Below are 16,257 nucleotides of genomic sequence, written 5' to 3' on the forward strand. Positions count from 1 at the left end.
AGGGGTCTGCTGTCCAGGTGGTATCCACTAGGAGCTTGGCTGGACATGGCCGAAAGAACTAGCTGGAACTTGTGGGTTAGATGCTCCAGTGCGAGGATTTGCAAACTCTGTTCCCTGGAACCTTAAAAGACTTCAGCAGAGCAGCTTTAGGATATCCTATAGGAGAGAGGGGGGTGGAGGAGGCAGCTGATCCCATTGCACCGGCTTTAATCAGAGAGGCTCAGCTCTTATTGGCCTGTACAGTCAGCCCTCAGTATCTATACGGGCTCGGTTCCAGGACTTCCCTCGGGTACCAACATCTGCAGATGCTCAAGTCCCTGATATATAAGTATTCGTATATAATCTATGCAAATCCTCCCGTATACTTAAAATCACCTCTAGATTACTTATAATACCTAATTCAGTGCAAATGTGATATAAATAGTTGTTATACTCTATTGTTTAGGGAGTAATGACAAGAAGCAACTCTGTACATATGCAGTACAGATGCAGTTTTTTTTTCTGAATATTATTTATCTGCTGTTGAACCCACAGATGTGGAACCCCAGAGGAGGAAGGATGACTACGTTTACGGTTCTAGGTAACGCTTTGCTTGAAGAAAGATTTCTACTGTCTAAACAAGCTTGATAATAACTCCTCTTAATCGCAACAGAATCTCTGGGAGCAGGGTCCAGAAACTTGCATTTTTCTTCTTCTTCTAGAATCTTCTTCTTCTTCCTCTTCTTTTTTTTTTTGAGATGATATCTTGCTCTGTGGCCCAGGCTGGAGTGCAGTAGCATGATCACAGTTCACTGCAGTCTCAAACCCTCAGCTCAAGTGATCCTCCCATCCCAGCCTCTTAAATAGTTGGAACTACAGGCATGTGCCATCACGTCCGGTTAATTTTTAAAACTCTTTGTAGAGATGGAGTCTCTCTGTGTTGCCCAGCCTGGTCTCAAATTCCTGGGCTCATGTGATATTCTCCTGCCTTGGCCTCCCAAAGGGCTGGGATTACAGGCATGAGCCACCATGCCCAGCCGAAACCTGATTCTTAATAAGCTCCCACCCCAGCATGAATTCCCTGTTTACCTTTTTGTACTGGGGGCTTTGGCAAGGTTAGAGCAGCTGGTCTGGGTGCTCTCTCTGCTCCTGGGTACAGGGGAAGGCTGGGCACTCACATGGGAGACAGGATTAATGGGGCGTGGAGCTCCTGAGGCCAATGGGAGGGTGGCAGCCATAACCAGCCAGAGACCCACGGGCAGGAAACAGTGGCCCAGCCACCCTTTCCCTATGGGAAAGCCTCTTTCCCGTGGCAGCCATGGAGGGCCTGTGTTTCATTTTTTATGGAGGAAGGTGGCATTTCCTTACCCTTTATACGAGTCCCTTTACCCCCAGTTAGTCAAAATACAGGGCAATTCCACCCGCAGGTGCATTGAAAAAGGCTTCGCTTCAAGGGCAACAGCGACTTTGAACCAAAAGGCAAATTATTTTCTTTGCAAACTGCTGCAGCTCCTTGGGCACATTCCACCCTGAGCATGACGGGATCAGGTTACTGAGGCTCTTACGGAAATGTTATTCCTGCTAATGCGAGGCAGAAAACGCGAGACCCGAACAAAATACCCCCTGATAAATGGACTAACAAAATTTCCAGTTACCAGCCCTGGCCGTGGCCAAGCCTTACTTCTGAGTTAAACCTGAAGAATAATTTCCATTGACAGTTCCTGTAAGAGCCTCAGCAGCAGCAGCAAACAAGGCCTTGGCCGGAGTCCATCCTGTGAGATGGCAGGGGGAGAAATTGAACCCGCGCCAGGGAAAACACTCCTTGGGCCCCAAACGCTCCATGGGCTTCATGAGATCGGTATGGCCGAATAAACAGCACCCCCAGGGCTTTCTTCATGATCTAACTCCTTCGGTAAATTAAGGAATTTTTCCAGAAGCCAGAGACTCAGTAAATATTTCTGACAGCCTTCAAATTGCAGTTAAGCCCAATTCACCAAGGACTGCCTGGGTTTCCTTTACATGAAAGGTTGTTCTTGAAAGTCTCAAGGTTGGAAACATGGCTGTTAATTTTGCCCTGTTTATTAGACATCAGTTTCAGGTGCTATCTGATTTATCTTCAGAGTGGGCGCTACCCACCTGCCCTGAGACAGGGGCAGGAACTTGGCCAGGGAGAAAATCCTTGATATGATAAATGCGAACAGAGGTTCATTTGGGGTGGGGAGTGGGTGCGGGGATATTCGCCACATGACCCTCTGTACTTTTCTGTATTTATTTATTTTAATTTTAAAAAAAGAAAGAAATACTCCACGGCTCTAGTGTGTCCCCCAGCAGGAATTTCCAGCTACCTGACACACATCAGGCATTAATTTAAGAGCTCAGTGATCTCAGGTTTGGGGACCAGTTTTCCTCCCCCCCCCCAAAATAACACTTCACTTCAGCAGCATTGCCGAAAATGTGCCAATAATGAAAACAACTGGCAGATGATTCATAAGCTTCACGTGCGACACAACCTTTCACCTGTAGAGTTGAGGATGCTCCAGGTGAAGTGGTGGCACCGCGTCACACGTTCTACACGTGGGGAGTAGAGGTGTGGGTGGCCGAATGCCTGCCTGGGCAACATCCTAGACCTAAAGGTCAACTATGTGAATTAGAATTGTGGTCAATAGCTCCCCTTCCTAAAAGCCACATTTATTTTCTCTGCTTTCTAATCATTTCAGTGATTTCCTCTGAGAACTTTTCTTTTGTGTTAACCATAAGGGCAGTCAATAGTTCCTCTCGAACCTTTTGTTTTGTTTTGTTTTTTGAGACAGGGTCTCGCTGTGCCGCCCAGGCTGGAGTGCAGTGGTGCGACCTTGGCTCACTGCAAACTCCACCTCCTGGGTTCAAGCGATTCTCCAGTCTCAGCCTCCCCAGTGGGACTATGGGCATGTGCCACCATGCCCAGCTAATTTTTGTATTTTTAGTAGAGACGAAGTTTCACCATGCTGGCCAGGCTGGTCTCAAACTTCTGAACTCAAGTGATCCACCTGCCTCAGCCTCCCAAAGCCCTGGGGTTACAGGCATAAGCCAATGCGCCTGGCCTCTCTTGAACCTTTTAAGAGGAGAAGAGAGAAGATACACCTACAAACATGAAAGTGGGGTGCTCCTAGTTTTAAACAGAATTGAGACCATTTGCTGGGTATAGCTGGAAAACCAGATAGTGGTGCTTAAGGAGAAAGAGGTGAAGTGAGTAGATAAAAATCAACTTCCTAAAAAAGAGAAAAATCATCTCTCCTCTCCCAGCCCCAGGCCCACAGTCTTGAGGTCCATCCAACCTCAGGCACCAGGATGGCTGAGATTTCTGCCCGCTCCCATCCCCCTTCTCACCCAGGACTCTTCATCCCTTCCCATCACTGCCTCTCCTCTGCGGCTCTTCCTTTAGTCTCTTTCAAGGGGGGAGCTGATTCAGCTGCTTTTGTTTTACGGAGTGTGCATGAGATGCTTGCAGACAAAATGCAACTCAAAACAGCCAGGTCAAAGAATGCAAGAAAACAAAGAAACAGAGGAAGAGAAGGGCCACTAAGCTGAATACAGAGGAGAAGCCACAGAAAGTCCAGGAAAGCCACCTTATGTCTCCGTGCCTCTGTTTCCTCCTTCTGATAGGAGGGGGTAATTCAAGTCGTCGTGAGGATGACAGGAGACCTGGCACAGGTATGGCACTATGCAGGATGCCTGATGCAGAGTGAAGTACATCCAAAAAGCCAGGTAATATTATTATTACTATTATTATTATTAAATAGCAACATGATGTGACTTTAGAAGGAAATCTAGCTTTGTCCAAAGATAATCAGAGTTCTTGCAAAAATCAATCCAAATACCTACAAATGGCTCTCGGCTCGTCACAGAGCCCAGTTCTGGCAATCAAGATGCGCACCTGCGTTTCAGGCCCAACGACACCTGATTTTCAGGTGCTGGTGTGTTCAATAACGAATGTCTTCCACCACCTGCTCAGATTCCGACTTAAAGACAGACCCTCTCTTTCCTTCCCCTGACAAGACTGATGATCCCAGGAGGGCAGAGGCTGTCTCGGCCATCTCTCCCCAATCCTGAGCTTGGTAACCGGCAGGGGGAGGTGCTCATCAACGTTTAAATGAATGAATAACAAAAAGAGCACAGGTCACCAGCTCCCCCTCCACTCTCTGGAACTGTAAATTCACTTACAGATGAATCCATCACTTAGCAAACACCCAAGTGCTCCATTACCTTTTCTAGATGTAGATTTATCCATCGAGTGAAGGTCCTCTTCTGCACATTTTCCCTCTCAACTGAAAACAAAGAAACACCATTAGCCGGGAGAAAAAGAAATACACGCAAAATCACACCTTCCCCTTCCCAAGGGGAGATTCTAGGTGGAGGGCAGATAGAACCCCAGGGTGTCCCATGTAAGAACAGAGTACTCTCTGGAAGGGGTTGGCAAGGCCTTACCTGGCACCCAGAACCCATGCTCCCCAGCCCAACCCCTGAGCATCTATGTAAACCCACAGATTCAGACACACAGAACAAAACGTTCTCTACAACCCAATTCAAACCTTGAGACATCTGACAGTTCAAGCTAAGAAGCACTGGTGAAAAAACTACAAATCAACCCCACAAGAGGCTGTAATGGAACTGCATAGCCACCCAGTGGCAGTGATGGGCATGAGGAGATGGGAGAGGGCAGTCAGGGTCGAGGTGGAGTGGAGTCAATAATTAGGAATTGGATAGGGGCTCTGGAATGTGCCACAATCTGGTGAAAGGGATTGGACAGCCCAAGATCAGACTCTGAGCCCTGCCATCTCCCAGCTTTGTGTGCCCGGGCCAGACCCCAACCCTCATGTCTGATCTGCACACTGAGGACAAGGAGTTCACTCTCCAAGCTGCTCTAAGGACACCCAGGCTCCTGCAGAGCCAGCTCCACACAGTCCCTGGCACAGGGGCTACCAGCGGTTTTTCTTTGTAGCTATTATTTCTAGAGTCAGGGCAGACTTTGCGCCCTCCAGGAATAAAGAGTTCCGCAGACGCTGCTGAGCCCAGGAATGGACTCCTCCCAGGGGAGAGCATTACACAAAGAGGCTTCTTAGCAAAGATCTTTCACTGTTAAGGGTGACTGCCATCCGCCAAGCACTCACTGTGTCCCGGACACTTTGTTTCCATTCATCTTTAAACCTTACAACAGGGGGTCCCCAACCCGCAGGCCAGGGAGCAGTACTGGTCCGCGTCTGTTAGGAACTGGTCAGCACAGCAGGTGGTGAGCAGCGGGGAGCGAGCATGATGGCCCGAGCTCCACCTCCTGTCAGATCAGCAGAAGCATTAAATCTTCATAGGAGCATGAGAACATCCCCCTCACCACCCTGCCCATGGAAAAATTCTCTTCCACAAAACTGGTCCCTGGTGCCAAAAAGGCTGGAGACCACTGCCTTACAACACCCCCCTGCAAAGTACAAACTATTATTTTACAGCTGAACAGAATGTGACTCAGAGAGGTTCCAGGGACTTGCTCAGCTGAAGAGAGGAAGAGCTGGGAATCCCCACCCAGATCTGCCAGCCCCACACCAGCCAGAACCCTGGAAATGGAAGGCTTGAGTTTGGATTCCAGCTATTCCAATCATGGCGAAGGGGTCTGCAATAGTCACACAGCGATTTTTTTAAAAAGTACTGAGCACTTACTATGTGGCAGGCACTGACCTAGGTAATTTACATGGATTAACTAATTTAATCCTTACTACCATCCTCTGTGGCAGGTGCTACTACGACCTTCAGATGGGACAATCGTGCTCAGGGAGATGAAACGTGTCCAAGGCCACATAATTAATAGCAAGGTTGTCATTTCTGTTTTACACATGAAGAAACGGAGGGGCAAATACTTAATGAACAGTCAAGGTGGAACTCCGGATTCTGTGCTTTTTCTGCTCTCTCCTGAGTTCTGTGGCCTTCGCTGTCTTGGGCCCTCGAGCACCCGGAGGGTGTTTCTGAGATGGGCCCCAGTGCCAGCGTCTGGGTGAGGGTGCGTGGTGGCCCGAGGCTGCAGCCTCCTCGGCTGTGAGCTGCCGGGCCTCCAGGAAACTTCCTTCAATATCTGAGCCAGATGGCTCCTCAACCACTCAGTTCTGGATTTCAACATATTGAAAGACCATATCACATATGCCTAAAACTGTTTCACATTTCTTTAGCAATAAGAAAATAAGAGGCAATTTATCTCCTGCAGGAGAGCAAAGGCTATGCTTTTCTGAAACAATGGGACTTTTTTCCTCTTGGCCTCATTATGTGGTAGAATGTGGCACCCATAAATCACGTTTCAATATCACGCCTTACAATCTTTTTAACTGAAGAACCAGCGGACAGTAACTACGCACATCACTGCTTTTCTGTTTCCTCCTTTTCTGGAAGGGCGGGTCACTGGCTAGTAGGCATAAGAATTAAAGAACGAATTCCAGTAAACTGTGTTTCATGGGTGAGAGGGAAGGGAGGAGGAAAATAAGTTAATAGAAATGAGGTTGGGAGGAGACATCTGCTGAGACCAGTGAGTACCAGAGTCTTGGAGACTCCTGGAAGCTTGGAGAGTGTCTGTCCCAAGCTCTATCGGAGATCCTCCAGTTTGCAATATGGATCCACCTTCATCTCTCTGATGGCTACAGTGTTTTCCATAGTCTGGGTGTTCCCCCCATGGATGAACATCAAGGCTACTGCCCATTTTTCACTGTTTGGAGCAATGCAGAAATAAGCATTGTATGAGCATTCTGGTGCATGGTTCTTTGTGCACAAATAGATGAATATATTTCTTGCCCATGACAACTAAAAGTGGAACTGCTGGGTCTTAGTGGTAGGCACATTAAAAATTTTAATAGCTACTTCCAAATTGCCCTCCCACAAGGCTGTCCCGGTTTATGCTTTTACCCCCACCTGTCTTTAAACAAGTTTATGGGGACCGTAAAGTATTTACACACACATTCAAACACTCAGGCTGGTTTCTCCATATGGCTTCAGAGAGAACAAGGTATATCCCCTGAAACAGAAGTGCATTTAGTAAAAGCCTCAGAGAACCTGGGTTAGGTTGCCAGTTTAACTGCACTCAAGGGTGTAAATGAGGAGATGGGTATCTGACAGTCTACACATAACTCATCTATCCGTCCATCCATCCACCCACCTACCCATCCATCCATCCATCCATCCATCCATCCATCTATCCACCCATCCATTTATCCATCCATCCATTCATCCATCTGTCCATCCATCCATCCATCTATCCATCCAATCATCTATTCGTCCTCCCAGCTGATATTTATGCAGTAATTGCCATATTCTGGAAATTATGATAGGTTCTCTGGGCAAAACCAGAGATGAAGAATTAAGCATTCATGGAATCTGCACTTCAAAAATTCACAGCCAAATAAGTAAAAGAGAGAAAACATGGCTGTCACAAGGTGCACATGCAAGGAGCAATGGATTAGAGTGCCGAAGGCTGACAGGAACTGGAAAAGGTGACTTCAGACCCCATGAGGTTCTCCTGCAGGGCCCTAAGAGGACCTGCTGGCAGAACTGGAACAAGGCGGGGGGTGGCCAAAGGCAAAGCCTCTGTTTTAACTCTGTCCTGATTCATAGCCAACCCCTCTGGGGTTGGCTTCACTTCTGTTCTAGCCAAAGCCAGCAGGCTAATCTGAGCACAAATCAGCTTCAACAGCAAAGCTAACCCACAGAGGGGAACCGGGCTGACAGAAGGACCCCAGGGGACCCTGAGACAACTACAAATAGCAGACAAGTCCCAAACTGAAGCAGAGTGTGGACACCATGTTATCCAGACCTAAAACTGGGACGCATTGCTCAATACACAGGAGAGCCTGTGAGAACTCAGGCCTGCCCCAGAACAGCCACTTCAGCGCCACGCACCACTGGCTGGGCGAGCTTGGGCACATTTGCAATTTTCAAAACACCTTTGCCTTGGTATCCCCTCCACAGAATGAGGTTGGCCTCACCTCCCTCACAGGAATGCTATGGAGATTAAATGATATCACCCCAGAAAGCACCCCCACAGCCGCTGCCGCAAGCAAGGCCAGTTTCCTCCACCCCAGAGTCCCCCAGCATTGCTCTGGTCACCGGCGTTTTGACTGGTGTCTTGACATGAAGGTCTGCGGCTCTTTCATGGCCCTCTCCGCTTTGGGATGCCCATCCCCCATCCTGCAGACTCTTTCTACTTCTGGCCTGCCAAGACTCCATAAACTTTATATAGTTTCCATAAATCCAACGGCCCCTTTTTTCCTATCACGTTGTAAAGGTGTAGGAAACCATTTCTCTGGAAGGGCCTGGCCTTCTCACAGAGTGTTTGTGAGGCCCGGTGTGGGTTTACTGGGCAAGAATAGAGTCATAAAAGTGCTGTAAAATCGCCATCCCTGGCTCTACCTGGCTGGCCAGGGTGCCCGAGTGCCGGGTCGGGTGGAGGAGCAGGAGCTGGCTAGGCCTGGACTCCAGGGGCCAAGACAGAAGGGAGGGAGACCTGGCCCTGGCTCAGCCGCACCAGCCCAAATTCCTAGGAGTGTCTTTAGCTCTGCTGTGCCATGAACAGATCCCTTGAAAATGGGAGGTGGGGCATTCCTCTCTTCTCCAGGCTGTCCGTGGCTGGCTCAGGAGTTTGGAGTCACAGAGGAAGGGTTGCAGGCACTAGGAGTTAAAATGTTTATTTACAGTTGTGGCTTTTTGTCTCTATGTCCACATTTGCCCCAAATCTACTTTCTACATATTGATAATACTTCTGCTCTTTGCTGCCCAGGAGGAAGTCTTGATGGCTTTATCTGCTCATAAAAAATTATAAGCTCATTGTAAAAAATTAAAATGCAGAAAAGCATAGAGAAAAATATCTAAAATTGCTTGACATTTCATTATGCCCAGAGAAAACACACACACACACACTCTCTCTCTCACATACACACACACACACAGCAAGCACATGTACTCCTGTATACAATTTAAATGTGATCAGTAAATGGCTCAGAGCTTCCCAATGTGTGGCCCACATGGGTCACTAACGTCATGAGCCTCTGGGATGACAGTTAAGATGCTAATTCCTGGACTCTAGACCTACTGCCTCACACTGGGGCCGGGGCCTGGGAATCTGCATTTGATCAGCTCTGCAGTTGATGAGGATGTACAGTTTGGAAACTTAAATCTTAGCCAGAGGAGATGATTAGCATCATTTTTTGGTCATCTTTGGGAGGGGTAGAGAATGACAATGAGCATCTCAGCCTGGCAAAGGATAAAGACCAGGGGACTAGAACCAGACACACAGGCTCCACCACAGACCCCAGGCTGAACAGTCACTTGAAACAATTAAATGAAATATTGCAAGTGGAATGGCTTGTGGGCACAGGGCCAAAAAACGGTCATTTTCCCGTCCTTCTTTGTCTAAAGTGCTCTTCCTGACAATGGCCATCTCCAAATGGCTTTAGTCACTGAATTCATACAGTTGGGCAGAATCTGATTCTCATGAGAGGTGTCTTGCCTAGGTGAACGGCAGATCAGAATTTCCGCGTGGGAGCCGTATTCTTTGACGTCCATCCAGACAGGTCCATTGGGGCCAGTGTTTCCAGCATCAGAGACGCTGCTTGGGAGAGGGGAGGGAGACAAAGGGGGCAAGCTGTGGCTTCATCTCTACATGCACTCACCCAGACGCTTGGGCATGCAGGAGGCGGAGGGGTACCAGGCTCCCTAAACCTGCCACCAGGATGGGTGAGCTGCAGCACAGTGTGGGGGGCAAAAAACCCCCCTTCCCTCTGCCATCAAGCTGCTGCAGAGACGGAGACACGTGAATGGGTGAGCCTGCCCTGCCAACCGGGGCAGTGAAGGTCCCTCCAGGGAGGTGCTTGACAGCAGCTGCCACTTCCCATGCAATAACTTGTCTCTTCTGTAAGCCTCAAACATTCCTGCATAGCTGCTCTCATGTGGTCCCCATTTTACAGGTAAGGAGTCGGAGGCACAGGGAGCTTAGGAACATGGCCGCTCCGTTAAACGCCAGGATTTGAACGCATGACGGCTGAGGTGCTGCGCGGAGCACCTCCCACTGCTCTGCAGCGCCCTGGGGGTGTCTGCTCTTCGGCCAGACTGGGGGGTCTCAATGCTCCAAACCCCCCTCCAGGAAGTACTCTGGCCTCCCAGCTTTCCTCACCCCATGCCCCCACACAGAACATCTCGTGCAGCTTGGAATCCCTCAAGGCCTGGCTCTCAACCAGTGGTTCTCAGCCTGGGGTAACGGCTCCCAGGGGACATCCCGCAATGCCTCGAGATATTTTTGATTGCCAGGACTGAGGGGAGGGGCTGCTGGCATCTAGTGGGCAGAGGCCAGGGACATTGCTCCACATCCTGCCATGCACAGGACAGACCCAGATCACTTGATGACCCAGCTCAGAGTGGCAGCAGTGCTGGGCGGAGAGGCCATCAGGGGGGCTGTGTGACCACCCCACATTGCTCCTATCTCGACCTTTCAGAAGACAGAAGGCAGAAAAGAGTTTCAGCAACAAGAGGGCTCTGCCATCAAGCCCCTGAGTGACCTTGGACAATGTCAGTTCTGTACTTGGGGCCTCAGTTTCCCCATCTGTTCAACAGGGATCATGGTACCCACTTCATGGGGTTGTGAGGACCAAGTTCATTAGCGCTGTCCTTGCCACACCACGTGGGGACTGTGGGAATAGTGTGGGGAGGGGCTGCTGTGGTTATTCGTCAGGCACTAGGTGGCCGGGGAGAGCGTGCAGGCAGGCAACAGCAAGAAGGAGGGACAGCTATGATGAGGTCTCCATGGGATAAAGCATCCAAACACCTTGGCACGGGGAAGACACATCATAAGTGCTTAAAAGATGCAGCCGTGGCTATGATTGCTCATTTTGGATAAGTTACTGGACTCCCCTGTAAAACGGAGATAATAACTCCCTCCTAGGGCTGCTGAAGAGACAACGAAGCCTGTGCACGCCGGGTGCAAAAAAAGTTGTGCAGTCAACAGGCTAATCTGTTCTTCCAATTGACAACACTTCACGGCCAGGGACAGAGGCCCTGCAGATGGGCAGAGTGCCTTTCACAGTCCTCACAGAGCCAAGTGCCTTTAGACAAGCAGACCCGGCACCTGCAGAGGCTGGGAGGAGCCAGCTGGAGTCAGAGCTTGCGGCAGCAGAGAAGGTGGTTCCCACCTGAACCCCAGGGGTTATGTGTGTGTGCCAGGGGGTCACACACTAAGGACTGGGACAGCACGGTCACCTGGCAAAGAGGGACTGGCTACGTTGTGTTCTCTCTGTCACCCCTGGGAGGATCATTTGACAGTGAAGGTCCCCATGCACTGTCCGGGAGGCCAGGGGAGGGAGGGTGGCAGGAGGCCTCACACTTTGCAACTTCACTCCAGTTTTGTGCAGAGGCAAGAAGACCTTGGCACCCATCTGCTCCCATGCCCCAGGCAGCACTTCCCAAGAAGCCCAGCACTGCACAGCTGTCTCAGCACCAGAGGAGAGCCGCAGCCCCCATCGATGACAGGCTCTGGGGGCTTCTCTGATGCTCCCTGGACTAGAAATCTCTTGCCCAACCTTTTACATAAGTGACCTCCCGAGATGCTTTACATGCACTTGCTCATTGTTGGTCTGAGCTGACCTCTGCCCTCTGGGAAACTCCTCCTCCTCCTTGCCCAAGGATTCCTTTTCTCCAAGGCTCAGATTCTTTCTAACTGCAAGGGTCCTTCTTGGCTCACATCAGCCACACAATCTCACTCCATCAGCTTGAGCAGGCCCCTGTGGATCTTTAAACCAGATGAAAAAACATCTTTCTTCTCTTGAGCCAAGTGAGGCAGCCTAGCCAACTGGCCCGCCCTCCGACCACACAATGGCGAGCCCTGCCCCACTGACCACGTGTAGAGGAGCCAGCCCTCGGACAGCCCCTGCCGGCCCCTCTGGCCTCGGCGCTGCTGCCTCCCACAGCCCACTGCCACTCCTTACTCCCGGCGTGGCCCAGCCCTGCTTGGTGGTTTCGCTCCTTTCCCCATCTTTCAACACCTCCCAGAAACACAACCTCATTACATGGCCTCATGCTGGTTCACTTGAGAAATAAAACTCAGAAACAAATTAAATGGCAATTTCTTTTTAAACAAGAGAGGGGCCAGGCTTCAGGAATACCAGGCCAACGTCCTTCGGTTCCGACTCCTGGGGGCCACTTCCCCCGTCGGCTCTGGCGGTATTAAAGTCAAGGCCTCCATGTGGTTTTTCACCAGCAGTGATTTTGCATTTAATTTCCTTTGTTTTTCCTCCCCCCATGTTTGCTCTGACCCAAGTCCCTTTTATCGAGACTTTGGTAATAAAATGCAAAACCCTCTTTGGGACCATGCGCCGAGCAGCATGCAACTACTACAGGTAAGTGGCAGGCCAAGTCTTGTAGAGGCCCTCTGCCCCCCCATTCTTGGGCTCCTCCACCACCCCTTGCCACCATGCTGACCAGGGAGGCACAGACGGGCATCAGGGCAGACAGTGAGTAACCTGCTAGAGCCGGCACAAACCGGTGGTCTCCCGGGTACATGCCCGCAGAGACTCAAATAAAACTGCCAAGCTCACTCTAACTGGGGACTTAAATCCAATTCTCTCACGGGTCCCAGAGGCCACCAATTAACATACCACGTCCTGCCCCACCATGCCCTGCTTCTCAGCTGCTCCAAAACACATAACCCAGGGCTCCAAAGAGCTAGTCCCAATTACACACCAAATTAAGTTTAAGCTATATATATATAGGGCTGGTGCCTGTAACTAAAATAGAAAAATAAAACCGCTCTAGTTTTGCTGTGAGTGATTCTGTCTAACCTCAGCGCTAAACCTCAGCCCACCTTGATTTATGACAGGTGACGCCAGCCAGCCATAAAAACACCAGCTTAGAAAGGGATTTTAACATTCACCCAGATGGGCAGGCCAGGGTGACAGGACCAATCCAGGCAGACTGCCCTGAAGCGCCCGGCTGAAACTGAGACAAGGATTTAAATAGTACTGAACACATCACTCACACACCCAGTTAGCAGACAGTGATGACTATACTCAGGCGTAAATACTAAGACACAGACCTCATGGGCTTCCTTTGCCAGGTTTGAGAAGAAGGAATGAATGCAGGGAGGGAAGGAGACAAGTAAGAAAAAGAAGGAGGAAGGAAGAGACGGAGGGAAGGAAGGAAAGATGCAATGGAGATAGAAAAGTGTTCGCTTTTCACATTCTTTAAGGGTTCAGTTTCTGGGTCCCTGACACCATGATCCCTGGGGGACTAAACTCTCTGTTGAGAACCACAGATTTTGGTAGTTTCCCTTTAACACCAATGTTTTTGTGAAAGTATTCTGGTTTCTGAATATTAACTCGAGCAACATCTAAAGCAGTGTTTTCCAAGCCATATTCTGCAGAGTGTGAGTTCTAAAATGCCCCTCCAAAAAGGAAGATCTTGCTAAGTTTAGAACATATTACATAATCTGCCCCCTTGCATAGATGTTTATGATCAGTAAATGAAAGGCTCTGATAAGCCCTGCAATAAAGAAATTGGTTTAACTTTTATACTAAGTGCATTTGAACCCAGACCCCATTTCTGTGTGAAATGAATCACAACTTTCTTGTAGAATCCTGCTTTGGAAATAGTCACGTGCCATATAATGACATTTCAACGATGGACCACATATACAATGGTGTTCCCATAGGATTATAATGGAACTGTCCTATACAGGTATACCATGCATTATCTTTTATATCTAATTTTTACTGTGCCTCTTCTATGTTTATATATTGTTTAGATGCCAAAACACTGCTGTGTTACAATTATCTGCAGTATTCAGCACAGTAACAAGCTATACAGAAGTCTAGGAGCAACAGGCTACACCATAGATCCGAGGTGTGTAGTAGAAGGTACCGTCTAGTTTTGTGTAAGCACACTCGACAATGTTTGCACAACAAAACTGCCTAACAATGCAGTTCTCAGGATGTATTCCTGCTGTGAAGTGATGTATGACTGCACAGAGAAATGTTCATAAATCAGGGGGAGACGACCCACTGGTGCTCACAGCCAGCCATCTGCTTGCCAAACCCTACTTCCTTCTCCTCTTTGGCACACAGCCATGCTACATCTCCCAGCCTCCCGTGCAGGGAATGGCGTGGCATGACCGAGTTCCAGCTAGGAGAACACGGGTGGGCTCCAGGTACACCACTTCCAGACATGGCCCCATACAAAATCCCACGTGACCCTCCATGCCTTGTGACCACTGCCTGGAAGGACTCCGTGGACCTCGAGGGGGGACAGAACCATAAGAGGAAAGGAGTGTGGGGTCCCATGTCTCCCCGTGGACAAGGATCACCGAGTAAAGCCATCCAAGGAGGAATACCCTTGCTGGACTGTGAGTGAGAAAGAAGTATTCACTGAGCTAAGCCACAGTCACGAGGGGTGGTAATCACAGCAGCGCCCGCCCTGGCTAAAGCCCACTTTGTGTAAGAACTAGGTCCAACACAAGGAAGGAAGGGAGGAAATCAACCTTTATAAAACCTCATAATCCTCCCAGCCACCTCCGCAGGTGAGTGGCCATGTTTCCTACGTGGATGAGGAAACTGAGTCTCAGAGAGGGGAGGTGATTGGCCTCAGCAGCTGGTGGCACAGCCAGGAGAGAAGTCTATTCTAGTCACTGAGCCAAGCCACTCCGCGGCACCCTGCCGGGCTGCCTGAACCCCTTCAAAGCAAACATCTTGGAGAAGGTCCTTTGTGAAGTATCTGTTTCATGCCTGGGCTGGCTCAAGTGCAGAAGAAAGGCTGATCTGATGTGCTGTCCCTTAGGAACAGAGCTCGACAGGCCTAGCAAGAGGAATCAGCTTGACCTCTTGTGTTCAGCTATTTTTTTAAAAAAGATGAAAAACACACAATCTCATACAAATGACCCTGATTTGCATTTTAAAGCACATCTGTCTTTAATAAAACCCCACACTCACCCTGTAAACATCTGTGTTTTCAAGTGCATGTGAAGACCAATCAGCTGGGAGACGATCTAGTATTTTGGTGACCAACTGTCCAGATCTGCTGGGACTGAAGGGGCTCCTGGGGCATGGGACATTTGGGGCTAAAACTGGGAAAGTCCTAGGTAAACCAGGACAAGGGGGCCACTCTGGCTAGTAGTCAGCTAGTACGTCCAGGAGCGCATGCCCCAGGGGGAAAGCAGCTGGGACAGGCAGAACGGGATCCACATGAAAGACAAAGAGAAAGGCAAGGAGGTTAATATTTGCTTACAACGCAAGGGGCAAAACAAACCCGGAAATTCCCATTTGCAACTTCTACCTGCCAACAAAAAGTGACAACAGTATGCCCTGAAGTTTCTAGCCTGAGCAGGAGAGGTAAAGACTGGAAACTATGATGAGGAAAGGCAAGAGGTGTCAAGTTCTCCTGGAGCTGGAAGTGTCACCAACATTCCACGTTAATTAGCACAAGAGAGACCAGTGGCTGCATAAGCTGGAGGCAGGAGACTGAGCTATGACAACGTGACAGTACCAATGCTGCAGACACCACCTGGTCTTTCTGAAATGCACTCATTTGCAAACAAACAAAAGTTACCTATATATACAAACCGTCTAAATGTATACACTCATGCATGCCCGGGTGTGTGCACGCGTGTATATGTAACACACACACACACACAAACTCGCCGTAATGTCAACTACCTTCAACCTTTTCGAGGAAGTTTGGTCACCAGAGTACCCGAAGGGATTTTTATCACTACAAGGTCTCCCTAATGCCACAGACCCAATAGCTCAGACCTCAAGAACCGGACCGTGACATTGAGGTCAAAGTTGGATCATTGTTCCTGGGTAGAAACCCTGTAGATGACAAATGCCAGTTCTGCAATCTTAAAAAACCCACTTGGATTACACCTGTGATTCTCAATCCTGGGGGCACGTGCTGGTCATCTGGGGATACTTAAAAAAAATAGAGGTGCCTGGGCACCATTCCAGACTAAGTGAGTTTGAATCCTAGGAGTGGAGACTCGGGCATTTCTTTTCTTTTTTATTCATTTATTTTATTTATTTATTTATTTATTTATTTATTTATTTATTTATTTATTTATTTATTTTGAGATGGAGTTGGGCTCTGTTGCCCAGGCTGGAGTGCAGTGGCACAGTCTCAGCTCACTGCAACCTCCACCTTCCAGGTTCAAGCAATTCTGCTGCCTCAGCCTCCTGAGTATCTGGGATTACAGGCGTGCACTGCAATGCCTGGCTGATTTTTTGTATTTCTAGTAAAGATGGG

At 49.1% G+C, this 16,257-nt stretch overlaps 1 protein-coding gene across 2 annotated transcripts in view; it reads right to left on the reverse strand.

Annotated features, from left to right (window-relative positions):
• The window catches only part of CLMN (calmin), a 135,906-nt gene that overhangs the window by 36,331 nt on the left and 83,318 nt on the right, over positions 1-16,257 (reverse strand). For both annotated transcript variants that reach the window (XM_007987732.3, XM_037984458.2), the window contains exon 2: positions 4,222-4,283. In XM_007987732.3, the coding sequence (XP_007985923.3) occupies positions 4,222-4,283 (62 nt within the window). The remainder of the gene's footprint in view (positions 1-4,221; positions 4,284-16,257) is intronic.

This window comes from Chlorocebus sabaeus, chromosome 24 (assembly GCF_047675955.1).
Source record: "Chlorocebus sabaeus isolate Y175 chromosome 24, mChlSab1.0.hap1, whole genome shotgun sequence".
Classification (NCBI taxonomy): Eukaryota; Metazoa; Chordata; class Mammalia; order Primates; family Cercopithecidae; genus Chlorocebus; species Chlorocebus sabaeus.